This window comes from Bombina bombina, chromosome 6 (assembly GCF_027579735.1).
Source record: "Bombina bombina isolate aBomBom1 chromosome 6, aBomBom1.pri, whole genome shotgun sequence".
Taxonomy (NCBI): Eukaryota; Metazoa; Chordata; class Amphibia; order Anura; family Bombinatoridae; genus Bombina; species Bombina bombina.
Genome location: NC_069504.1, coordinates 15,889,406 through 15,916,607, shown reverse-complemented (window position 1 = coordinate 15,916,607; position 27,202 = coordinate 15,889,406). Strand labels below are relative to the sequence as shown.

At 41.8% G+C, this 27,202-nt stretch overlaps 1 protein-coding gene across 1 annotated transcript in view; it reads left to right on the top strand.

Annotated features, from left to right (window-relative positions):
• Nucleotides 1-27,202, top strand: part of OPN1SW (opsin 1, short wave sensitive) — a 278,043-nt gene that overhangs the window by 233,653 nt on the left and 17,188 nt on the right. The window contains exon 3 of the mRNA XM_053716323.1: nucleotides 8,515-8,680. Coding sequence (XP_053572298.1) covers nucleotides 8,515-8,680 — 166 coding nt within the window. The remainder of the gene's footprint in view (nucleotides 1-8,514; nucleotides 8,681-27,202) is intronic.

Genomic DNA, 27,202 nt, shown 5'->3' with positions numbered 1-27,202 from the left:
ATTTTCTTTTTAAGCTTTACCAATTGGTCGCTTTTCCATTTGGTTTAGTGACAGCCTTATGAATCTTTTCAAAGGATCTTGGTGCCCTTCTTTCTGTCTTCAGGCAGTAGGGTATTGTGGTGCTTCCTTATTTGTATGGTATCTTGGTATTAGCTTAAAACTTTTCTTTTATTAAAGCTGGACAGATAGCTCAGCATGCTAATGTACTGTGGCAAAGCTCTGTAGCAACCTTAAGGTTGCAGGTTCAATTTCCGGTGAGGTCCATTCAGCCTTTCAGTCTTCTGAAGTTGATTAAATGAGCAGCATCTTCAGTCCCTTACAGGTGATTAGACATGCTTTACAAGTACCCAATACATACATATGAAAGAGCAGTATTCAAATATATGGACTTTTCTTTTTGTGGAATCCTTCATGAATTTACCGAGTTTTGTTTCTTCAAGACATGGTTAGAGGATTTAATTTACTTAAGAGTTTTGTGATTCCTCAGACAAGGGTCACTTATTTTTGGGTTTCTAGATGGATTCTGTGTTCATGTCTTTGTATTGATCAGACATAAGTCAATTGTAAGTGGCGTTAGCTTGTCTAACTTACAGTCTAGAACATTTCTTTCAGTGGCTATGTGCATGAACGTTTTAGGTCTCATAACTGCAGCATCGGGAGTGTTTCCCTTTGCTATTATTTCTCTGAGATCTCTTTTTGCTTTGCATACTGAATCAATAATACAGGGTTTGTTTTTAGATATCACAGTTGATATTTTTAAATCCTAACACTCTACTCTCTCTGTTTTGGTGATTAGTCTATCATCTTTTTATTCAGGGGGCCTCCTTTTCTTTGTCCTTCCTGGACTGTATTCTTAATGGATGCAAGTCTTACAGGTTGGGGAGCTGTCTGAGGGTCTTTTGACAGCATAAGCGGTTTGGAAGCTTCAAGAGGCGAGGTTTCCAATCGATATTTTAGAACTGCTATTTTTCAGAGCTCTTTCAGGCTTGGCCTCTTTGAGGAGAGAACTTTTTCATTTTTTGCTTTTAGACAAAAAATATCACAACTGTGGCATACGTCAATCAACAATATGGACTCGTAGTTCCTTAGCAATTAAGAAGTATCTTGAATACGTTCTTAGATGGTTTTCATCTCCTGTATATTTTCTACGATTTTAGACATTTGGGAGGTGGATTATCTCAGCCATTAGTCTTTACATCTAGGAGAGTGGTGTCTCTATACAGATGTGTCTTCTCAATTTCCCAGGTACCTTTTCAGGTCCAGGGATCCTCAGGTGGAGATGGTGGATGCATTAGCAGTGTCTTGGTTTTGCAACCTGACTACATCTTTCTGCCTCTGCTTTTTTCTTCCAAAGGTGATTTTCAAGATCATATTGGAACAGTGCCATTTGTTTCTGATAGCATCAGCATGGCCTCACAGGTTTGGTATGTGGATCTTGTTAGGATGTCCAGTTGCCATTCTTGACTGCTTTCTCTTTGACCAGCCCTCTTATTTTAGGGATTTGGGGGTATGGAAATTGATTAGTGTTTATTCATAGAAGTTTCTCTGACTCAGTTTTTATCGCTATGTTGCAGGCTTATAAGTCTGTTCCAAGGAACATGTATTATCGGGTTTGGAAAACCTATATTTTATAGTGTTCTTCTCCTAAATTATCTTGGCATTATTTTAGAATTCCTAGGATTTTTCAGTTTCTTTAGGTTGGTTTGGATAAGTTTGTCTTCAAATTTTTTTGAAGGGACAAAAATCTGATCTTTCTGTTTTATTTCCTTGAAAAAATGTTTAAAATTCCTGATATTCACTGTTTTGTTCAGGCTTTTTGGTTTGTATCAAGCCTGTTCATTTATTAATTCTCCTTTTTGGAGTCTTAATTTGGTTCCAGGATTTTGTAGGCTCTTTATTTTGAGCCTATATTTTCTTTTAAAATTATCTACTTTCTTGGAAAGTATGGTTTCTTTTGGCTTCTGCTAGAAGTGTTTCTGATTTATCAGCTCTCTCTTCTGAGTCTCCTTATCTGATTTTTTCATCTAGATTAGTTGTTTTGTGGACTTCTTTTTTTCCTAAGGTTGTGCATTTGAGCAACATTTGTGTAGAAATTGTTTTTCCTTCCTTGTTTTCTAATCCTAAGAATTATTTGAGAGTTATATACATTTGGATGTGGTAAGAGCTTGTAATTCTTTATCAAGGTTATTAGGATTTCAGAAGACTTATAGTCTATTTGTTGTTTTTCTGGTTTCAGAAAAGGTTAGAAGCCTCTGCCATTACTTTGGCATCCTTGTTAAAGCTTTTGTTTTTCAAGGCTTATTTGGAGGGTTGGTAGGTTCCGCCTCAGAGTTTTACAGCTCATACTGCTAATTTCAGTCGCCATTTTTTGAGCTTTTTCAGAGTGAAGCTTAAAATGATCAATTTGCAAAGCAGTATTTTGTTCTTCTTTGCATACTTTTGTTGTTTTTACCATTTTAATGTATTTTGCTTTTTCTAAAGCAGTCTTTTTTTTTTTTTTTTTTTTACCAAAAAGTTATTCAGGCAGCTGTTTCAGTTTGATTCTACTGCTTTTGATTTAAGTTTTTTCAAGGAAAACTTACTTATGGTGCCGATTTAATTTCTCAGTGGAAATAGCTGTTGTTATTTTATCCCTCCCTCTATAGTGACTCTTCTGTGGACTTCCACATCTTGGGTATTTCTATCCCATACGTCCCTAGCTCATGGACTCTTGCCATTTACATGAAAGAAAACATAATTTATGTAAGAACTTACCTGATAAATTCATTTCTTTCATATTGGCAAGAGTCCATGAGGCCCACCCTTTTTATGGTGGTTATGTTTTTTTTGTATAAAAGCACAATTATATTTCCAGTTCCTCTTTGTATATGCTTTTTTACTCCTTTGTGTTATCACCCCACTACTTGGCTATTCATTAAACTGAATTGTGGGTGTAGTGAGGGGTGTATTTATAGGCATTTGAGGTTTGGGAAACTTTGCCCCCTTCTGGTAGGAATGTATATCCCATACGTCACTAGCTCATGGACTCTTGCCAATATGAAATAAATGAATTTATCAGGTAAGTTCTTACATAAATTATGTTTTTCACCTGTGTGCGCTTACCTAGACTATAAATTTAGCACAGTAACTTTGTGAGCCTGCTCTGAGAGGGTCTGCAGCCTTTATTATCTGTTAAATTAAGATTGTCTGTTTAAGTAAGCAGTTAGCTAAACAAGGGAGTTAGGCAAACAAGGAATTGGAGTAACCAAGGGGAAATATTATTATTTTATATTTTTAAGTTAAAGCTTTTAGTAAGTATGTGTTAGAATATAATTCAGTGTACAGCTTGCCACATGTTTGCATCACTAGAGCAGCCACTTCAGGAATGATATGTCTGTGGCAAGTGTGAGCATATTATCTCTTTAGAAACTCATATTGGAGTTCTGGAGGAACGAATTGCAACACTGCATGAAATTCAGACACTTGAAAGGGAAATGGACAGGACTGAGCTGGTTGATAATGGTTCTAGCAGTGGTAATGGGGATGTCACAGATACCAGACAGCCAAGGCTGCCCCCACCCCCTACTGCCTGTCTGACTCCTTGCCACACCAGATTTGGCCCTTTCATGGCTAGTGGGATCTTGCTGTCTCTTGCTATCTATTGTTTTGCCATGCTGTGCCAGCCCGCAAGAGTTGAACCCCTACACCCTACTACCTCACACCCTCCTGTGTCTCAGCAGATTTGGGCTCCAGAGAGCAACCGCGATCTCCCAGACCTTTTGTTTCCTTTATTTGGTGATGAGTACCTTGTCAGAGAAGAGCTGGTCTCTGACCGGAAAAACTCTCCTAGGCTGGCCGGGCTCCTGGAACTCCCGGTCGGCCGCCTCACAATGAACACTTGCCCAGGGGAGACCCGGCCCTGCAGATGGTGCCAGAAATTTGGGCACCCGAGCCTTGCCTGCCCCACCAAGGAGAAACCACGCCTTCCAGTCTGGGGTGGGAATACAGCCAGGAAAATGGCTTTGTTTGTGGGTGGGTCAGCCAGTACTCAACCGAGTGTCAAAGAGGGAGGCAGTGTGGCCATGGAACTTAAAGACACTGGAACTTGTGAGAGAGCAACTGTTTGGGAGCCGGCCTTGGCAAACTTGTTTGGGACTTTGCATCGTGTGACAATCCCTGCACCCAGGGCCCAGGGGATAAACGCCAGCAGGAACCCCCCAGGATGACCCAAGCCCAGATGGGATGGGATAACCTCCCCCAGCAACCGAGAAGTGGAGGGCCACCGTTGGACAGAACCAGGCCGGCCCATTAAGAGTCTAGCCATGTCTGCAGAACTGGAGGGGGGGAGATGTCACAGATACCAGACAGCCAAGGCTGCCCGCCCCCCCCCCCCCACTGCCTCCCTGACTCCTTGTCACACCAGATTTTGCCCTTTCATGGCGAGCAGGATCTTACTGTCTCTTGCTATCTATTGTTTTGCCATGCTGTGCCAGCCAGCAAGAGTTGAACCCCTACCCCCTACTACCTCACCCCTCCTGTTCCTCAGCAGATTTAGGCTCCGGAGATCAGCCGCAATCTCCCCAGACCTTTTTTTTTCCTTTATTTGGTGATGAGTACCTTGTCAGAGAAGAGCTGGTCTCTAACTGGAAAGACCCTCCTAGGCTGGCCAGGCTCCTGGAACTCCCAGTCGGCTGCCTCACAACGAACACCCGCCTAACCCCTCTCAGGTTGGCCGGGCTCCTGGAACTCTCGGTCGGCCACAGAACAGCAGCACACCCGCTAACTTTACCCCTGGTCGCATCAGCGGCCCTTTGTTCTAGAGCGCTGCTCTTTTGGGAATTGGTAGCCCCTAGGGTGGAGAAGAGGTGGTGGAATTACCGGAGGGGGAGCTCTTTTGGGATCCCGGGGGTTTTGGACAACCCTACCCCCATAATACCGGTCCCCAGTAACGAATCACACCGCTTTTTGGACTGTGGCATCTGGGGACCCCCCAGTAGTGGATCACGCTGCTTTTTGGACAGAGAGCTTTTAAACGACAACCTGGAAATGTCGTCGCTCCCCTGGGATCACCCCAAAACCACCACCCCTGGGTCCTGGAATTCTGTGGGACTGTGGCTGCTATGGAGGCACCGGTCTGTGTGGAGGGGCAGGAATGGCGGGAAAATTGTGGGATTGTCCAATGTTCTTATCAAGATGAGCTGTGTGTATAAAAGATGTGTGTGTTTCTCTATAAAGGTTGTTCTTGTTTCACCTGAATGCTATTATGTCTAGTTATTTGGGTGGGCTCCTGCTAAATCACTTCTTCTCCACTACATAGCGTCCCCTTGTCTGGGAGAGGAAGGACCCTCTGGCAGAGCTACCTAGTCTGGGTAGACCCGGATTCTGCCACAGGGTGGGACCCTGAATACTGGTGCTGTCGGGCATCAGGGGTGGCTACAGGCTGTGGTCACTTGCCAGCTACATAGCTGCAGTTGGCAGGGAGGAAGCAGGATCCCTTTGGCGGAGCTACCCAGTTGGGGTATCCGGGGTATCCATCACAGGGGAGTATTCAGATGTGGAGACTTCAGAAAGTAGCTGGGTCACAGTTAGAGGGCGAAGTAAAGGTAAGTGGAAGAGACAGGCCAGGTCTGAGCTGGTACACCCCAACAGATTTGCCAGATTAAGTGAAGATGTTGGGGATATCAGTTCAGGGGTGGCAGTGGCAGAGATGGCTGTGTTGCCTAGTATAGTGAACAGTCCTTTATTTGTGGAAGAGCAGCATACTACAGTGGGCAGTCCTTCAGACATGGTAGAGGGGCATACTATAGTAAACAGTCCTTCAGTCATGAAAGAGGGGCATACAAGTCAGGGTCTGAGACAGATGTTGGTGGTAGGAGACTCTATTATTAGGAAGGTTAATAGGGTAATTTGTCATCCAGACCCTTTAAATAGAACAGTTTGCTGTCTTCCAGGGGCTCGTGTTAGGCATATTGTGGAGCATATTGATAGATTGTTCGAGGGATGTGGGTCTGATCCTGCAGTCATGGTACATATTGGTACTAATGAAGGAATCAGCGGGAGATGGAGAGTCCTAAAATATGACTTCAGGGGGTTAGGTAGCAAGCTTAAAGCAAGGACCTCAAAATTAATATTTTCAGAGATATTACCAGTGCAGTATGCTAACTCAGTAAGGCAGAGGTCTGTTAATTCATGGTTAAAAACTTCGTGTAAAAATGAGGGGTTTGACTTTTTAGAGCACTGGGCTGACTTTTCACTTGGGTACAATTTGTACAGTAAGGATGGATTGTACCTGAATGACATGGGTGCTGGTGTGTTGGGGGAAAGGATGGTAGCACGTTTAGAGCATATTTTAAACTAGGCAAAGGGGTGAGGAGGGTCAGTTAGAACAGAATAGAACAGAGAGATCAGTCTGTGAATCTGTCACTCCTGTAATATCTCAAGGAAGGGATGACTTAAGAAATGTCACATTAGAAAGTATGGAGGAAAGCACACCAAGTAGCAGCAGAAAGCACATGAAAATTAAATGTATGACAACAAATGCAAGAAGCATGACAGGTAAATGGATGAGCAGCTGGAGCTCTTAGTAGCAGAAGAGGACTATGATGTGATCAATATATTTGAAACTTGGTGGGATGATTCACATGACTGGGCAGTTAACTTAGAGGGGTATACTTTATTTAGGAGGGATATAAATAATAAAAGGGGTGGAGGAATCTGCATGTATATTAAACCTTACCTTAAACCTACAATAAGGGAAGATATTTATGATACAGGTGATAATGTAGAGACCCTGTGGGTTGAAATAAAGAGTGGGGGGAAAAATCCTAAAAAAACATTACTTGGAACATGCTACAAGCCCCCCAACATTAGTGACCTGGAGGAAACTCAACTACTAATGCAAATAGGTAAGGCTGCTAATAACAGTGCTGAAATTATGGGAGATTTTAACTACCCTGATACAAACTGGGCCAATAAAACTAGTAATTCAGCTAAGGGGGGTAGATTTTTAAATGTTCTCAGGGATAACTTCTTGTCACAATTAATAGAGGAGCCAACTAGGAGTAAAGCTATATTGGATTTAGTGCTATCAAACAATACAGATATAATATCAAACATAGAAGTTAAAGAACATTTGGGTAACAGTGATCATAACATGGTTACATTTGAAATCTCTTTTCATAAGCAGTGTCTTAAAGGTTTAACTAAGACTTTTAGTTTTAAAAAAGCAAAATTCAACGATTTAAGGAAATCATTAACTAACAAAAAATTGGGACTAAGTATTATCTAATAAAAATACAGAGGATAAATGGATAACATTTAAAACTTTGTTAAATAAATATACATATCAACAAATACCATATGGTTATGAAAATAAAAAATCCAAGGCAATGTGGCTAAATAAAAATATGTTACGAGAAATTAGGAAGAAATGTAGGGCATTTAAATTATTCAAAGAAAATAGCACAGACTCAACATACCATATTTTTAAGGAATATAACAAAGCATGCAAAAAAAGCAATCAAATTAGCCAAAATTGAAAATGAAAAATGAATTGCAAAGGATTCTAAGTCTAACCCTAAAAGGTTCTTTAAATACATAAATAGCAAAAAATCTAAGAAGGAATTGTTTGTGACAAGAGGTCACAATTTAAGGTTGGAGGGAGGGAGATTTAATCTCCTGCAACGGAAACGTTTTTTCACTGTAAGAGCAATAAAATTATCGAACTCATTACCAGAGGAGGAAGTGAATGAAATACCCTAGATACATTTAAAAATTGTTTGGATACATTTCTGTCTAGAAACAAAATTCATGGATATGATTGCTAGTATTAAATGGGTCACCTTTTATTGGGATTATTTAAGTTTAACTGGAGCTTTTGTAAGTATTTTAGATTTGTATAGGTTGAATTTGATAGACTTCGGTCATTTTTAAATCTCATCTCATCTACTATGTTACTATATATACACATGCACACATACACACATTTACACATGTACATAGATATATACATACACCCATACACACAAATACACATATATACACACGCATCCATACACACCAATACACATGCACCTATATATAAACGTACCCCTAGACACATGTACACACACACCCATAGACACATTTACACACACACACCCATAGACATGTACATAGATATATACATGCACCCATACACACAAATACACACATACCCATACACACCAATACACATGCACCTATATATAAACGTACCCATATGCACATGTACACACACATTGTTTCCTCTCTCCTGCCTTACCTTATTGCTATTTGTACCTCCCCAGTCTCTGTCCTTCCCTTTAATTCCAATGGTCTTTTCCCTATTTCTGTCCTCCCCTTCACTAATTCCTTTTCTCTTGTGAAATGGTGCTGCTCTGTTTTCATTTCTCTAACTCCTTTTTCTCATACTATTTATCTTCTCTTTACCAATACCTGGTCCTTTTTTTTTTTTCTGCCCCTTGGTCCATTTTCTGACCCACAATCCTCTGCTTGTCCCAATTCTCTCCCTAACAGGTACATAGCAGAAGGATTGCAGTGCTCCTGCGGTCCAGACTGGTACACTGTTGGCTCCAAGTATCGAAGTGAATATTACACCTGGTTCCTCTTTGTTTTCTGCTTTATCATCCCACTGACTCTGATCTGCTTCTCATATGGCAAGCTCCTGGGTGCCATACGGGCAGTAAGTGCTGGGGAAGAGGGGTCATTCCTTGTCCATAAAATCCCACAACAGTCTAAAGCACATCACTCCACATCTGCTGCACCTCTTCAGTCCCTCCACAAGATTCATTTAGCCTCAACAATACAATTCACAATCTTACACCTAATGCACAAAGCTTGCAATAACACTGCACTCTATCTATGCCTACAAATAACCACCCCCTCCACTCAAAACCAACTCTTTTGCTCTCATTGCTTTTTCACAATCTTATAGACTTCTCATAACTGCACCTATTATGTGCATCTTGTCTTGCTTGTTAGGACTTGTCTCATCCTTGGTTTAAGCATTCCTTAAAGGGACACAACCCACGTTTTTTTTTTTTCATTATTCAGATAGAGCATGACATTTTAAGCAACTTTCTAATTTACTCCTATTATTACATTTTCTTTGTTCTCTTGCTAACTTTATTTAAAAAGCAGGAATGTAAATCTTAGCAGCCAGCCCATTTTAGGTTCAGCACCATGGATAGCGCTTGCCTATTGGTGACTGACATTTAGCCAACAATAAGCAAGCATAACCCAGGTTCTCAACCAAAAATCGTCCGGCTCCTATGCATCACATCCCTGCTTTTTAAATAAAGATAGCAAGAGAACGAAGAAAAATTGATAATAGGAGTAAATTAGAAAGTTGCTTGAAATTGCATTCTCTATCTGAATCATGAAAGAAAAAAAAATTTATGCTTACCTGATAAATTAATTTCTTTTACGATATGACGAGTCCACGGATTTCATCCTTACTTGTGGGATATTAACCTCCTGCTAACAGGAAGTGGCAAAGAGCACCCCAGCAGAGCTGTATATATAGCCCCTCCCTTCCCCTCCACCCTCAGTCATTCAGCCGAAGGTATAGAAAGAGAAAAGGAAAGGCTAAAAGGTGCAGAGGTGACTGAAGTTTACAAAAAATATAAAGAAAAACTGTCTTAAAAAGAACAGGGTGGGCCGTGGACTCGTCATATCGTAAAAGAAATTAATTTATCAGGTAAGCATAAATTTACTTTTCTTTTACAAAGATATGACGAGTCCACGGATTTCATCCTTACTTGTGGGGAACCAATACCAAAGCAGTAGGACACGGATGAAAGGGAGGGACAAGACAGGAACCTAAACAGAAGGCACCACTGCTTGAAGAACCTTTCTCCCAAAAATAGCCTCAGAAGAAGCAAAAGTATCAAATTTGGAAAAAGTATGGAGCGAAGACCAAGTCGCAGCCTTAAAAAATCTGTTCAACAGATGCATCGTTTTTAAAAGCCCATGTGGAAGCCACAGCCCTAGTAGAACGAGCCGTAATATTTTCAGGAGGCTGCTGTCCAGCAGTCTCATATGCCAGGCGGATGATACTTCTCAGCCAAACAGAAAGAGAGGTAGCCATAGCTTTCTGACCCCTCCGCTTTCCAGAATAAACAATGAATAATGAAGATGATTGACGGAAATCCTTAGTTGCCTGTAAGTAAAACTTTAAGGCACGGACCACATCCAAATTATGCAACATACGCTCCTTCATAGAAGAAGGGTTAGGACATAAAGAAGGAACAACAATTTCCTGATTAATATTCTTATTTGAAACAACCTTAGGAAGGAATCCAGGTTTGATACGTAACACCACCTTATCAGAATGAAAAATGAGATAAGGAGAATCACACTGTAGTGCTGAAAGCTCAAAATCTCTTTGAGCAGAAGAAATAGCAACTAAAAACAGAACTTTCCAAGATAACAATTTGATATCTATGAAATGCATGGGTTCAAGCGGAACCCCTTGAAGAACTCGAGGAACTAAATTCAAACTCCAGGGAGGAGTAATGGGTCTAAATACAGGCTTAATTCTAGATAGAACCTGACAAAAAGACTGGACATCTGGTACATTTGCCAAACGTTTGTGAAACAGAATTGACAAAGCTGAAATGTGTCCCTTTAAGGAACTTGCTGATAATCCTTTCTCCAATCCTTCTTGGAGAAAAGACAGAATCCTAGGAATCCTAACTTTACTCCATGAGTAACCCTTGGATTCACACCAATAAAGATATTTATGCCATATCTTATGATAGATTTTTCTAGTGACAGGCTTTCTAGCCTGTATAAAAGTATTGATGACCAAATCAGAGAATCCTCACTTCGATAAAATCAAGCGTTCAATCTCCACGCAGTCAGCTGCAGAGAAATTAGATTTGGATGTTGGAAAGGACCTTGAATGAGAAGGACCTGTCTCAATGGAAGTTTCCAAGGTGGCAGAGAGGACATGTCCACTAGATCCGCATACCAAGTCCTGCATGGCCACGCAGGCGCTATCAGGATCACTGAAGCGAGCAATCATGCGTGGGAGGAGAGGAAACGGCGAAACACATAAGCTAGGCTGAACAACCAAGGTACTGCCAAGGCATCTATCAGTTCGGCCTGAGGATCCCTTGAACGGGATCCGTATCTTGGAAGCTTGGCATTCTGTTGAGATGCCATCAGATCCAATTCTGGTCTGCCCCATCTGAGAATCAATGAGGCAAATACCTCCGGGTGAAGTTCCCACACCCCCGGAATGAAAAGTCTGTCGATTTAGAAAATCCACTTCCCAGTTCTCTACTCCTGGGATGTAGATCGCTGACAGATGACAAGAGTGGGCCTTCGTCCAACGGATTATCTTGGATACCTTTATCATCGCTAAGGAACTCCTTGTTCCCCCCTGATGATTGATATATGCCACAGTCGTGATGTTGTCCGACTGGAATCTGATGAATTTGTCCGAAGCCAACTGAGGCCACGCCTGAAGCGCATTGAAAATTGCTCTCAGTTCCAGAATATTAATTGGAAGTAGAGACTCCACTTGAGTCCAAACACCCTGAGCCTTCAGGGAGTTCCAAACTGCACCCCAGCCCAGAAGGCTGGCATCCATTGTCATTATCACCCACGAGGGTCTGCGGAAACAAGTCCCTTGGGACAGATGATCCGGCGACAACCACCAAAGAAGAGAGTTTCTGGTCTCTTGATCCAGATTTATCTGAGGAGATAAATCTGCATAACCCCCATTCCACTGTCCGAGCATGAACAGTTGCAGCGGTCTGAGATGAAAGCGAGCAAACGGAGCGATGTCCATTGCCGCTACCATTAATCCAATGACCTCCATACACTGAGCCACTGATGGCCGAGGAATGGACTGAAGTACTCGGCAAGTATTTAGAATCTTTGATTTGCTGACCTCTGTCAGAAATATTTTCATGGCTACCGAGTCTATCAGAGTTCCCAAGAAAGGAACCCTTGTCTGTGGAACAAGTGAACTCTTCTCTATGTTCACCTTCCAACCGTAAGTTCTCAGAAAAGACAATACTATGTCCGTGTGAGATTTTGTCAGCTGATATGTTGACGCCTGAATTAGAATATCATCCAGATAAGGCGCCACTGCTATGCCTTGCGGTCTAAGAACCGCCAAAAGAGACCCTAGAACCTTCGTGAAGATTCTGGGTGCTGTGGCCAACCCGAAGGGAAGAGCCACAAACTGATAATGTTTGTCCAGAAAGGCAAACCTTAGAACCTGATGATGAGCCTTGTGGATAGGAATATGAAGGTAAGCATCCTTCAAGTCCACGGTAGTCATATATTGACCCTCCTGGATCATTGGTAAAATTGTTCATATAGTCTCCATCTTGAACGATGGGACTCTGAGAAATTTGTTTAGACACTTGAGGTCTAAGATGGGTCTGAAAGTTCCCTCTTTTTTGGGAACCACAAATAGATTTGAGTAAAACCCCTGTCCTTGTTCTGATTTTGGACCTGGACAAATTACTCCCATGCTAACAAAGTCTTTTACACAGCGTAAGAACGCCTCTCTTTTTATCTGGTCTGCAGATAATCTTGAAAGATGAAACTTCCCTCTTGGGAGAAAATCCTTGAAATCCAACTGATAACCGTGGGTCACTATTTCTAGTGCCCAGGAGTCCTGAACATCTCTTACCCAAGCCTGGGGAAAGAAAACTAAATTTATGCTTACCTGATAAATTACTTTCTTTTACAATATGACGAGTCCACGGATTTCATCCTTACTTGTGGGATATTAACCTCCTGCTAACAGGAAGTGGCAAAGAGCACCACATCAGAGCTGTATATATAGCCCCTCCCCTTCCCCGCCACCCTCAGTCATTCGGCCGAAGGTTATAGGAAGAGAAAAGGAAAGGCTAAAAAGGTGCAGAGGTGACTGAAGTTTTCAAAAAATAAAATAAACCTGTCTTAAAATAACAGGGAGGGCCGTGGACTCGTCATATCGTAAAAGAAAGTAATTTATCAGGTAAGCATAAATTTAGTTTTCTTTTACAAAGATATGACGAGTCCACGGATTTCATCCTTACTTGTGGGAAACCAATATCAAAGCAATAGGACACGGATGAAAGGGAGGGACAAGACAGGAACCTAAACAGAAGGCACCACTGCTTGAAGAACCTTTCTCCCAAAAACAGCCTCAGAAGAAGCAAAAGTATCAAATTTGTAAAATTTTGAAAAAGTGTGAAGGGACGACCAAGTCGCAGCCTTACAAATCTGTTCCACAGATGCATCGTTTTTAAAAGCCCATGTGGAAGCCACAGCCCTAGTAGAATGAGCTGTAATTCTTTTAGGAGGCTGCTGTCCAGCAGTCTCATATGCCAGACAGATGATACTTCTCAGCCAAAAAGAAAGAGAGGTAGCCGTAGCTTTCTGACCCCTACGCTTTCCAGAATAAACAAGGAATAATGAAGATGATTGACAGAAATCCTTAGTTGCCTGTAAGTAAAACTTTAAGGCACGGACCACGTCCAAGTTATGTAACAGACGCTTCTTCTTAGAAGGATTATGACACAAGGAAGGAACAACAATTTCCTGATTAATATTCTTATTCGAAACAACCTTAGGAAGGAACCCAGGTTTGGTACGTAAAACCACCTTACCAGAATGAAATATGAGATAAGGCGAATCACTGTAATGCTGAAAGCTCAGAAACTCTTTGAGCATAAGAAATAGCAACCAAAAACAGAACTTTCCAAGATAATAGTTTAATATCTATGGAATGCATAGGTTCAAACGGAACCCCTTGCAGAACTCGAAGAATTAAATTCAAACTCCAGGGAGGAGTAATAGGTCTAAATACAGGCTTAATTCTAGATAGAGCCTGACAAAAAGACTGAACATCTGATACATTTGCCAAACGTTTGTGAAACAGAATTGACAAAGCTGAAATTTGTCCCTTTAAGGAACTTGCTGATAACCCTTTCTCCAATCCTTCTTGGAGAAAAAGACAAAATCCTAGGAATCCTAACTTTACTCCATGAGTAACCCTTGGATTCACACCAATAAAGATATTTACGCCATATCTTATGATAGATCTTTCTAGTGACAGGCTTTCTAGCCTGTATCAAAGTATTGATAACTGAATCAGAGAATTCTCGCTTCGATAAAATCAAGCGTTCAATCTCCACGCAGTCAGTTGCAGAGAAATTAGATTTGGATGTTGGAAAGGACCTTGATTGAGAAGGTCCTGTCTCAACGGAAGTTTCCACGGTGGCAGAGAGGACATGTCCACTAGATCCGCATACCAAGTCCTGCGTGGCCACGCAGGCGCTATCAGGATCACTGAAGCGAGCAATCATGCGTGGGAGGAGAGGAAATGGAGGAAACACATAAGCTAGGCTGAACAACCAAGGTACTGCCAAGGCATCTATCAGTTCGGCCTGAGGATCCCTTGACCGGGATCCGTATCTTGGAAGCTTGGCATTCTGACGAGATGCCATCAAATCCAAATCTGGTCTGCCCCATCTGAGAATCAATGAGGCAAATACCTCCAGGTGAAGTTCCCACTCCCCCAGATGAAAAGTCTGTCGACTTAGAAAATCTGCTTCCCAGTTCTCTACCCCTGGGATGTAGATCGCTGACAGATGACAAGAGTAGGCCTCTGCCCAACTGATTATCTTGGATACTTCTATCATCACTAAGGAACTCCTTGTTCCCCCCTGATGATTGACATATGCCACAGTCGTTATGTTGTCCGAATGGAATCTGATGAATTTGGCCGAAGCCAACTGAGGCCACGCCTGAAGCGCATTGAATATTGCTCTCAGTTCCAGAATATTGATTGGAAGTAGAGACTCCACCTGAGTCCAAACACCTTGAGCCTTCAGGGAGTTCCAAACTGCACCCCAGCCCAGAAGGCTGTCATCTGTTGTCACTATCACCAACGAGGGTCTGCGGAAACAAGTCCCCTGGGACAGATGATCTGGCGACAACCACCAAAGAAGAGAGTTTCTGGTCTCTTGATCCAGAATTATCTTTGGAGATAAATCCGCATAATCCCCATTCCACTGACCGAGCATGCACAGTTGCAGTGGTCTGAGATGAAAGCAAGCAAATGGAACGATATCCATTGCTGCTACCATTAATCTGATTACCTCCATACACTGAGCCACTGATGGCCGAGGAATGGACAGAAGTGCTCAGCAAGCATTTAAAATCTTTGATTTTCTGACCTCCGTCAGAAATACTTTCATGGCTACCGAGTCTATCAGAGTTCCCAAGAAAGGAACCCTCGTCTGTGGAACAAGTGAACTCTTCTCTATGTTCACCTTCCAGCCGTGAGTTCTCAGAAAAGACAACACTGTGTCCGTGTGAGATTTTGTCAGATGATATGTTGATGCCTGAATCAGAATATCGTCCAGATAAGGCGCCACCACTATCCATTGCGGTCTGAGAACCGCCAAAAGAGACCCTAGAACCTTTGTGAAGATTCTGGGTGCTGTGGCCAACCCGAAAGGAAGAGCCACGAACTGATAATGTTTGTCCAATAAGGCAAACCTTAGAAACCAATGATGATCTTTGTGGATTGGAATATGAAGGTAAGCATCCTTCAAATCCACGGTAGTCATATATTGACCCTCCTGGATCATTGGCAAAATCATTTGAATTGTCTCCATCTTGAATGATGGAACTCTTAGAAATTTGTTTAGACACTTGAGGTCCAAAATGGGTCTGAACGTTCCCTCTTTTTTGGGGACCACAAATAGGTTTGAGTAAAACCCCTGTCCCTGTTCCAATTTTGGAACAGGACAGATTACTCCCATAGTAAAAAGGTCTTTTACACAGTGTAAGAACGCTTCTCTCTTTATCTGGTTTGCAGATAATTTTGAAAGATGAAATCTCCCTCTTGGGAGAAAATCCTTGAATTTCAATTGATAACCGTGGGTCACTATTTCTAGTGCCCAGGAATCCTGAACATCTCTTGCCTAAACCTGAGCAAAGAAAGAAAGTCTGCCCCCTACTAGATTCGGTCCCGGATCGGGGGCCACCCCTTCATGCTGCTTTGTGGAAGAAGAAGAAGCGGGGGGTCCTCCTTTAAAGTTCAGAAAGAAACGAAAATTATTCTGTTTACCCCTCATTTTAACCGACCTATCCTGAGGTAGGGCATGGCCCTTACCTACTGTAATATCAGAAATGATCTCCTTCAATTCTGGCCCAAAAAGGGTCTTACCTTTAAAGGGAATAGCTAAAAGCTTATGTTTTGATGACACATCAGCAGACCAAGATTTGAGCCACAATGCTCTACGTGCTAAAATAGCAAATCCTGCATTTTTTGCCGCTAATTTAACAATTTGAAAAGCGGCATCAGTAATAAAATAATTAGCTAGCTTAAGAGCCTTAATTCTATCTAGAATGTCATCTAATGGAGTCTCAACCTTAAGAGACTCTTCTAGAGCCTCAAACCAAAAAGCTGCTGCAGTAGTTACTGGAACAACGCAAGCCGTAGGTTGGAAAAGAAATCCCTGATTAACAAATAATTTCTTTAGTAGACCCTCTAATTTCTTATCCATAGGATCCTTGAAAGCACAACTATCCTCAATGGGTATAGTAGTATGCTTAGCTAGGGAAGATATAGCTCCCTCTACCTTAGGGACCGTTTGCCATGAGTCCCGAATGGTATCTGATATAGGAAAGATTTTCTTAAAATTAGGAGAGGGAGAAAACGGTATACCTGGTCAATCCCATTCCTTACTAATAATTTCCGAAATTCTCTTAGGAACCGGAAAAACATCAGTGTAAGTAGGAACTTCCAAATATTTATCCATTTTACACAATTTCTCTGGAGGAATCACAATAGGATCACAATCATTCAGAGTCGCTAAAACCTCCCTAAGCAACAGGCGGAGGTGTTCAAGCTTAAATTTAAATGACATAGCATCCGAATCTGTCTGAGGCAAAACATTCCCTGAATCAGAAATTTCACCCTCAGACAGTAATTCCCTGATCCATAACTCAGAGCACTGTGAGGGAACATCGGAAATAGCTAATAAAGCATCAGAGGATTCAGTATTTACATTAATACTTGACCTACTGTGTTTACCCTGCAACCAGGGCCGTCTTTAACACAGGGCAAAAGGGGCAGCTGCCCAGGGCCCAGTCTTTGTTGAGGGGCCCAAGAGTCCTAAAAAATGTTTTTATTTTTTTTTAGTTCATGTCAGACTGCTGATGTCATGTAACATGGGACACACACACAGTAAGTCCTAATATTTTCACAGTCAAAGGTTCTCTGCTTATATTTATTTGTGAGAAACTGTGCCAGACCGTGCCGATGTCATGTGACATTCAAAGCTAATGCCAAGTGCTGTTTTAGATGTGCACTGTGCAGCACTGGATGCTAAGCCCTAACTCAGCATCCAGCCAATCCCACTGCATCAGAAAAGGTCCTGCTGGGGTTACCACTGTTACCAGGTAACTGCTCTGGTGGTGGGGATTGTTTCTGGGTAGGGCTGACTATAAACGCATGCATCAGAAAGCTGAAGTTGCAGGCACGTGAGAATTTGAGCATCTGTGCAGCTGCACACACTGCTCTCTACAGTCTTGAAGCTGTGTGACTCGTCTGTATCCATGCAGCCTTGGGCAAACAGCATACAGTCTGCTGGTCCCCTTAGCCCTGCTCTTTCTGCTGTAGCTTTAAGACCAACTAACTGAAGATTGTTAGGGGAACAGTGCTTTGTAGAAAGGTGTCAGTGGGAAGAATAAGTGAGTGTACACATGCCCCTCCCCCATGCAGCATTGTCTAGTGCAGGATAAGAGGGAATTTGTTCCTAGCAAAGAAGTGACGTGCTGCTGTGGCTGATGTATAGTGTCATGCTGATACTTCACACATTAAGGTAAGGTTTATTTTTATAGTTTTTATTTCTCTCTGTCTCAGATTTTACAGCTTCCCATAGTAGTTCTACTGTTCCAGTCAGTAAACCTATATTTGCCTGCACCTCCATGCTTCTGTCTCAGTCTTTACCTTGCTTTGCTCCTGTTGGCTGCCCTAAATCTCTTTAACCAGCTAACCTCACACCAGAATCACATTCAAAAGCATATTAAATTAATCCAGAGTGGAGGAATTTATATATTTATTTACTGATTAGTACTGCTTAGGTCCAGTTTCACATATTGCAATTTTTTTTAATGATTAGCCCAGCAGTGGATGATCAACTGTTGGACTAATAATTTAAAAGAACATGATAAAATAAATTGATTTAGTTGTTTTCTGGGATGTTGGGGTGGAGAGTGAAATTGCATGGGGGGGCCCCAAGAAAATGTTTGCCCAGGGTCCAGTCAATATTAAAGACGGCCCTGCCTGCAACACTGGTAATTTAGACAATACCTCTGTAAGGGTAGTTGACATAACTGCAGCCATCTCCTGCAGAGTATAGGAATTAGATGCACTAGAAGTACTAGGCATCGCTTGTGTGGGCAAAAGGTTGTGACACTTGGGGAGAATTGGATGGCATATCCTGATTCTCTTCAGACTGAGAATCATCCCTAGGCACACTTACTTTATTTAAAATATGCTTTTTACATTGTAAAGCCCTTTCAGTACAAAGGTAACACAATGTTAGAGGGGGTTGCACAATAGCTTCTAAACACATAGAACAATGAGAAACCTCAATGTCAGACTAGTAATACCACAAAAGTTGTTTAAACACTTAAAATGCACAAAAAACGTTAAATTATTCCCAAATTGAACTTAATATCATTGGTTAATCCAAAAATGACTGCACCCAGAAGCAAGGGCAGAAATAAGGCTTTAGAAGTACTTATATCAACCTGTAGTAAAAAGAAAGATAAAAATACACTCTGCACCTTGCCACAGCTCTGCTGTGGCGCCTACCTGCCCCCAGGGTACTTCAAATCAAGTTTCCAAACCTTCAGACCAGCTACACAGTCCAGGAGCCACCAAGTTACTGTTTGCTGCTGCTAAGCCTGAAGAAATTGCGCCAAAATAGGCTCCGCCCCTTAATGTCAAAAGTCAGAGTAGGCCAAACAACACCGCATGGAAATGCAGTTTTGGACTAAAGTAAAAATACACGCACAATATAACCCTCAAGCATAAAACCAATAAGTTTTAAGTGCCAAAAATAAAAAAACATAAAACATCGTTTTTTTATATTGTCTCCCATGTCACATAATGCCCAAATATCAACTAATGATAAATATAAAATAGGGACTCCAGTAACACCCCTCTTATTAAAATAGGTTTTACTGCTTACCCCATTCCCATACAGGGAAATAATGCCAGCCAGTTCTGATACACCAAGTCTCCTCAGAAAAAAGGATGCACATACCTTAATGCTGCTTGTAGCATGAAACCGATCTCCACACTGAAGATGTCTAATGGTTACCTTCAGAAATCTTGTGGGAACCAGCGTGGATCTTAGTTACAAATGCTAAGATCATCAAACCTCAGGGCAGAAATCTTCCATATCCCCCTGAGGAAAATAATACGCACCGGTACCATTTAAAATAAAAAACTTCTTGATTGAAGAAACTAAAGCTAACACCTTACTTTACCATGTCTTCCTAGTATAACACAGGCAAAGAGAATGACTGAGGGTGGAGGGGAAGGGGAGGGGCTATATATACAGCTCTGCTGTGGTGCTCTTTGCCACGTCCTGTTAGCAGGAGGTTAATATCCCACAAGTAACGATGAAATCCGTGGACTCATCATATCTTTGTAAAAGAAAGAAAGTCTGCCCCCTACTAGATCCGGTCCTGGATCGCGGGCTACCCCTTCATGCTGTCTTAGTAGCAGCAGCGGGTTTCTTAGATTGTTTACCCTTTATTCCAATTTTGGTTGGGTCTCCAGACTGACTTAGATTGGGTAAAATTCCCTTCCTGCTTTGAGGAGGAAGAGGAAGTAGAAGGTCCTCCCTTAAAATTCCGAAAGGAACGAAAATTATTCTGTCTACCCCTCATCTTAACAGACTTATCCTGAGGTAGAGCATGGCCTTTACCTCCTGTAATGTCAGAAATGATTTCCTTCAATTCTGGCCCGAAAAGGGTCTTACCTTTAAAGGGAATAGCTAAAAGCTTATGCTTCGATGACACATCAGCAGACCAAGGTTTGAGCCACAACGCTCTACGTGCTAAAATAGCAAATCCTGCATTTTTCACAGCTAATTTAGCAATTTGAAAAGCGGCATCAATAATAAAAGAATTAGCTAGCTTGAGAGCCTTAATTCTATCCAAAATGTCATCTAACGGAGTCTTAACCTTCAGGGACTCTTCCAGAGCTTCAAACCAAAAAGCTGCTGCAGTAGTTACTGGAACAATGCAAGCAGTAGGTTGTAAAAGAAAACCCTGATTAATAAACAATTTCTTTAGGAGAACCTATAATTTTTTATCCATAGGGTCTTTGAAAGCACAACTGTCCTCAATGGGTATAATTGTACGCTTAGCCAGAGTAGATATAGCTCCCTCCACCTTGGTTTGCCACAAGTCCCGAATGGTGTCCGATATGGGAAACATTTTCTTAAAAGTAGGAGGGGGAGAAAACGGTATAACCTGGTCTATCACATTCCTTCTTAATAATTTCTGAAATTCTTTTAGGAACCGGAAAAACATCAGTATAAGTGGGCACTTCTAGATATTTGTCCATTTTACACAATTTCTCTGGTGGTATCATAATAGGATCACAATCATCCAAAGTCGCTAAGACCTCCCGAAGTAACAGACAGAGGTGTTCAAGCTTAAATTTAAAGGACATAACGTCCGAATCTGTCTGAGGTAACACATTCCCTGAGTCTGAAATTTCTCCCTCAGACAGCAATTCCCTGACCCCCAACTCAGAACACTGTGAGGGTACATCGGAAATAGCTAATAAAGCATCAGAGGATTCAGTATTCACATTAATACTTGACTTACTGCATTTACGCTGCAACACTGGTAATTTAGATAATACCTCAGTAAGGGTACTTGACATAACTGCAGCCATCTCCTGCAGAGTAAAAGAATTACACGCACTAGAGGTACTGGGCGTCGATTGTGTGGGTGTTAAAGGTTTTGACACTTGGGGATAATTGGATGGCATATCCTGATTCTCTTCAGATTGAGAATCATCCTTAAGCACACTATCTTGACCTAAAATATGCGGCTAGATTTAGAGTTTTGTCGGTAACGACCCGCGTATCTAACGCTGGCTTTTTTCTGGCCCGCACCATAAAAATAACTCTGGTATTGAGAGTCCATATAATGTCAGCGTTAGGCTCCAAAAAAGGAGCGTAGAGCATATTTAACGCAACTGCAACTCTCGATACCAGAGTTGCTTACGGACGCGGCCAGCCTCAAAAACGTGCTCGTGCACGATTCCCCCATAGGAAACAATGGGGCTGTTTGAGCTGAAAAAAAACCTAACACCTGCAAAAAAGCCGCGTTCAGCTCCTAACGCAGCCCCATTGTTTGCTATGGGGAAACACTTCCTACGTCTGCACCTAACACCCTAACATGTACCCCGAGTCTAAACACCCCTAACCTTACACTTATTAACCCCTATTCTGCCGCCCCCGCTATCGCTGACCCCTGCATATTATTTTTAACCCCTAATCTGCCGCTCCGTAAACCGCCGCTACTTATATTATCCCTATGTACCCCTAATCTGCTGCCCCTAACACCGCCGACCCCTATATTATATTTATTAACCCCTAATCTGCCCCCCACAACGTCGCCTCCACCTGCTTACACTTATTAACCCCTAATCTTCCGACCGGACCGCACCGCTATTAAAATAAAGTTATTAACCCCTAATCTGCCTCACTAACCCTATAATAAATAGTATTAACCCCTAATCTGCCCTCCCTAACATCGCCGACACCCAACTTCAATTATTAACCCCTAATCTGCCAACTGGAGCTCACCGCTATTCTAATAAATGTATTAACCCCTAAAGCTAAGTCTAACCCTAACACTAACACCCCCCTAAATTAAATATAATTTTAATCTAACGAAATTAATTAACTCTTAAATAAATTATTCCTATTTAAAGCTAAATACTTACCTGTAAAATAAATCCTAATATAGCTACAATATAAATTATATTTATATTATAGCTATTTACACTATCAATAAATAAATTAAATACAATGCCTACAAATAACTACCATGAAATAAACTAACTAAAGTACAAAAAATAAAAAAGAACTAAGTTACAAAAAATAAAAAAATATTTACAAACATAAGAAAAATATTACAACAATTTTAAACTAATTACACCTACTCTAAGCCCCCTAATAAAATAACAAAGCCCCCCAAAATAAAAAAATGCCCTACCCTATTCTAAATGACTAAAGTTCAAAGCTCTTTTACCTTACCAGCCCTGAACAGGGCCCTTTACGGGGCATGCCCCAAGAAGTTCAGCTCTTTTGCCTGTAAAAAAAAAACAAACAATACCCCCCCCCAACATTACAACCCACCACCCACATACCCATAATCTAACCCAAACCCCCCTTAAATAAACCTAACACTAAGCCCCTGAAGATCTTCCTACCTTATCTTCACCATACCAGGTTCACCGATCGATCCAGAAGAGCTCTCCGATGTCCTGATCCAAGCCCAAGCGGGGGGCTGAAGAGGTCCATGATCCGGCTGAAGTCATCATCCAAGCGGGAGCTGAAGAGGTCCATGATCCGGATGAAGTCTTCATCCAAGCGGGAGCTGAAGAGGTCCATGATCCGGATGAAGTCTTCTATCAACGGCATCTTCAATCTTCTTTCTTCGGGAGCCATCATCTTCCATCCGACGCGGAACATCCATCCTGGCCGACGACTGAACGACGAATGTCGGTTCCTTTAAATGATGTCATCCAAGATGGCGTCCCTCGAATTCCGATTGGTTGATAGGATTCTATCAGCCAATCGGAATTAAGGTAGGAATATTCTGATTGGCTGATGGAATCAGCCAATCAGAATCAAGTTCAATCCGATTGGCTGATTCCATCAGCCAATCAGAATATTCCTACCTTAATTCCGATTGACTGATAGAATCCTATCAGCCAATCGGAATTCGAGGGACGCCATCTTGGATGACGTCATTTAAAGGAACCGTCATTCGTCGTTCAGTCGTCGGCCAGGATGGATGTTCCGCGTCGGATGGAAGATGCCGTTGATAGAAGACTTCATCCGGATCATGGACCTCTTCAGCTCCCGCTTGGATGAAGACTTCATCCGGATCATGGACCTCTTCAGCCCCCCGCTTGGGCTTGGATCAGGACATTGGAGGAGCTCTTCTGGATCGATAGGTGAACCTGGTATGGTGAAGATAAGGTAGGAAGATCTTCAGGGGCTTAGTGTTAGGTTTATTTAAGGGGGGTTTGGGTTAGATTAGGGGTATGCGGGTGGTGGGTTGTAATGTTGGGGGGGGTATTGTATGTTTTTTTTTTTACAGGCAAAAGAGCTGAACTTCTTGGGGCATGCCCCGCAAAGGGCCCTGTTCAGGGCTGGTAAGGTAAAAGAGCTTTGAACTTTAGTAATTTAGAATAGGGTAGGGCATTTTTTTATTTTGGGGGGCTTTGTTATTTTATTAGGGGGCTTAGAGTAGGTGTAATTAGTTTAAAATTGTTGTAATATTTTTCTTATGTTTGTAAATATTTTTTTATTTTTTGTAACTTAGTTCTTTTGTATTTTTTGTACTTTAGTTAGTTTATTTCATTGTAGTTATTTGTAGGTATTGTATTTAATTTATTTATTGATAGTGTAGTGTTAGGTTTAATTGTAACTTAGGTTAGGATTTATTTTACAGGTAAATTTGTAATTATTTTAACTATTTTAGCTATTAAATAGTTCTTAACTTTTTAATAGCTATTGTACCTGGTTAAAATAAATACAAAGTTACCTGTAAAATAAATATTAATCCTAAAATAGCTATAATATAATTATAATTTATATTGTAGCTATATTAGGGTTTATTTTACAGGTAAGTATTTAGCTTTAAATAGGAATAATTTATTTAATAAGAGTTAATTAATTTCGTTAGATTAAAATTACATTTAACTTAGGGGGGTGTTAGTGTTAGGGTTAGACTTAGCTTTAGGGGTTAATACATTTATTAGAATAGCGGTGAGCTCCGGTCGGCAGATTAGGGGTTAATGTTTGAAGTTAGGTGTCGGCGATGTTAGGGAGGGCAGATTAGGGGTTAATACTATTTATTATAGGGTTTGTGAGGCGGATTAGGGGTTAATAACTTTATTATAATAGCGGTGCGGTGCGGGACGGCAGATTATGGGTTAATAAGTGTAGGCAGGTGGAGGCGACGTTGTGGGGGGCAGATTAGGGGTTAATAAATATAATATAGGGGTCGGCGGTGTTAGGGGCAGCAGATTAGGGGTACATAAGGATAACGTAAGTAGCGGCGCTTTGCGGTCGGCAGATTAGGGGTTAATTATTGTAGGTAGCTGGCGCCGACGTTGTGGGGGGCAGGTTAGGGGTTAATAAATATAATATAGGGGTTGGCGGTGTTAGGGGCAGCAGATTAGGGGTACATAAGTATAACGTAGGTGGCGGTCGGCAGATTAGGGGTTAAAAAATTTAATCGAGTGGCGGCGATGTGGGGGGACCTCGGTTTAGGGGTACATAGGTAGTTTATGGGTGTTAGTGTACTTTAGAGTACAGTAGTTAAGAGCTTTATGAACCGGCGTTAGCCCAGAAAGCTCTTAACTACTAACTTTTTTCTGCGGCTGGAGTTTTGTCGTTAGAATTCTAACGCTCACTTCAGACACGACTCTAAATACAGGAGTTAGAAAGATCCCATTGAAAAGATAGGATACGCAATTTACGTAAGGGGATCTGCGGTATGGAAAAGTCGCGGCTGAAAAGTGAGCGTTAGACCCTATTTTGACTGACTCCAAATACCGGAGGTAGCCTAAAACCAGCGTTAGGAGCCTCTAACGCTGGTTTTCACGGCTACCGCCAAACTCCAAATCTAGGCCATGGTCTTTACAATGTAAGGCCGTTTCAGTACAAGAGGTACACAATGTAAGAGGGGGTTCCACAATAGCTTCTAAACACATAGAACAATGAGAATCCTCAATGTCAGACATGTTGAACAGACTAATAATAGCCACAAAAGTCGTTTAAACACTTTATTTATTGTTTTAAATAAAACTTTGAAAAACGTGTACTGTGCCTTTAAGAAAGAAAAAGTGAACCATTTTTCCAAAACTGCTTAAATAACGTTAATTTGCTTTTAAAATTCACTAAAACTAATTAGTATATCCAAAAATAATTGCACCCTATGAGAAAGGTGAAAAAATAAGGCTCTAAAGAAAAATATATCAGTTTACAAAAAAGCACCCTCTGCACCTCGCCACAGCACTGTTGTGGCGCCTACCTGCCCCCAGGGTACTTCGAAATCAATAGCCAACACTCCAAGCCAGAGACTACTGTCCAGGAGCAACCAGAGTTACTGCTTGCTGCTCCTCTGCCAGAAGGAAGTGCGCATCTGAGCGCTCGAAGACAAGCCCCGCCACTTAAGACCGAAGTTGGAGTAGGCCCAAACACAACCGCATGGGAAGCGGTTTAACAAGTGGAACACAAAACATACCCAAAACACATCCCAGCAAATCATGCTGGACAAACAAATAAAAAATAAAATGTTTAACAGTTTATCTATAAAACGTTCCTATGCCTCTCCCTTCTGGGAAACAGGACTACCGCTTACCCCATTCCCATATAAGGAAATAAATGCCAGCCAGTTCTGATACACCAAGTCTCTTCAGAAAATAAAAGGCTGCACATACCTTAATGCTGCTTGTAGCATGAAACCGGTCTCCACACTGAAGATGTCTCATGGTTACCTTCAGAAGTCTTGTGGGAACCAGCGTGGATCTTAGTTACAACTGCTAAGATCATCAACCTCAGGGCAGAAATCTTCTTTTATAACCCCCTGAGAAAAATAGTACTCACCAGTACCATTTAAAATAAAAAACTTCTTGATTGAAGAAACTAAAACTAACACCTCACTTTACCATGTCTTCCTAGTATAACACAGGCAAAGAGAATGACTGAGGGTGGAGGGGAAGGGAGGGGCTATATATACAGCTATGCTGTCGTGCTCTTTGCCACTTCCTGTTAGCAGGAGGTTAATATCCCACAAGTAAGGATGAAATCTGTGGACTCGTCATATCTTTGTAAAAGAAATTGGGTTTAGTGTATATCTGTTCAGGGATGTATACAACCTACATTAATATGTTTCCTGTCTATCTGATACCTCTCCCTTAACAAATATGTACAAATAGAAAACAACTGCAGTTTTAAACTAGCAGCCCCCTCTCCCCTTCATGTAAGCTTGACTTGTACACCTAACGCTATTGTGGCATTTTATCTGTAAATGAGAATTTTGACAGAATGGGACTTTACAAATGACTCCCTTAACTACTGGACAAGTTATAATAATGCCCTCTGTGCATCGGTTCAACACCGTCATAATACTGAAGGTCATAATGGCTTCATGACTATATCGTCCCTATAAACACAAAGTGACTGTAGAAATTTAACAGGAAATATTGCCGCCCTGGATGTAAACTCAATGCTGCAGCACTCACCATCAATTCAGGTAGCAACATTCTCACACTATGAGATCTCTGTATAGTAAGGATGTCAGCAGGTGAGACTGTGGCCCAAGCTTTGTTTCCTCTTAGAAAAGCACTGCAGACCGCACACAACCAATAATGTGTTCTGTGGCACCCTCTGGCCACTGACATCCCAAAGCCCTACTGCCTTTGTACAAACCCTATTGCCCTTGTGCAACAAGTCCTATTGCCCACGTGCACCAAGCCCTACTGCCTTTGTACAAACCCTATTGCCCTTGTGCAACAAGTCCTATTGCCCACGTGCACCAAGCCCTACTGCCTTTGTACAAACCCTATTGTCCTTGTGCAACAAGTCCTATTGCCCACGTGCACCAAGCCCTACTGCCTTTGTACAAACCCTATTGCCCTTGTGCACCAAGCCCTACTGCCTTTGTACAAACCCTATTGCCCTTGTGCACCAAGCCCTACTGCCTTTGTACAAACCCTATTGCCCTTGTGCAACAAGTCCTATTGCCCACGTGCACCAAGCCCTACTGCCTTTGCACAAACCCTATTGCCCTTGTGCAACAAGTCCTATTGCCCACGTGCACCAAGCCCTACTGCCTTTGTACAAACCCTATTGCCCTTGTGCAACAAGTCCTATTGCCCATGTGCACCAAGCCCTACTGC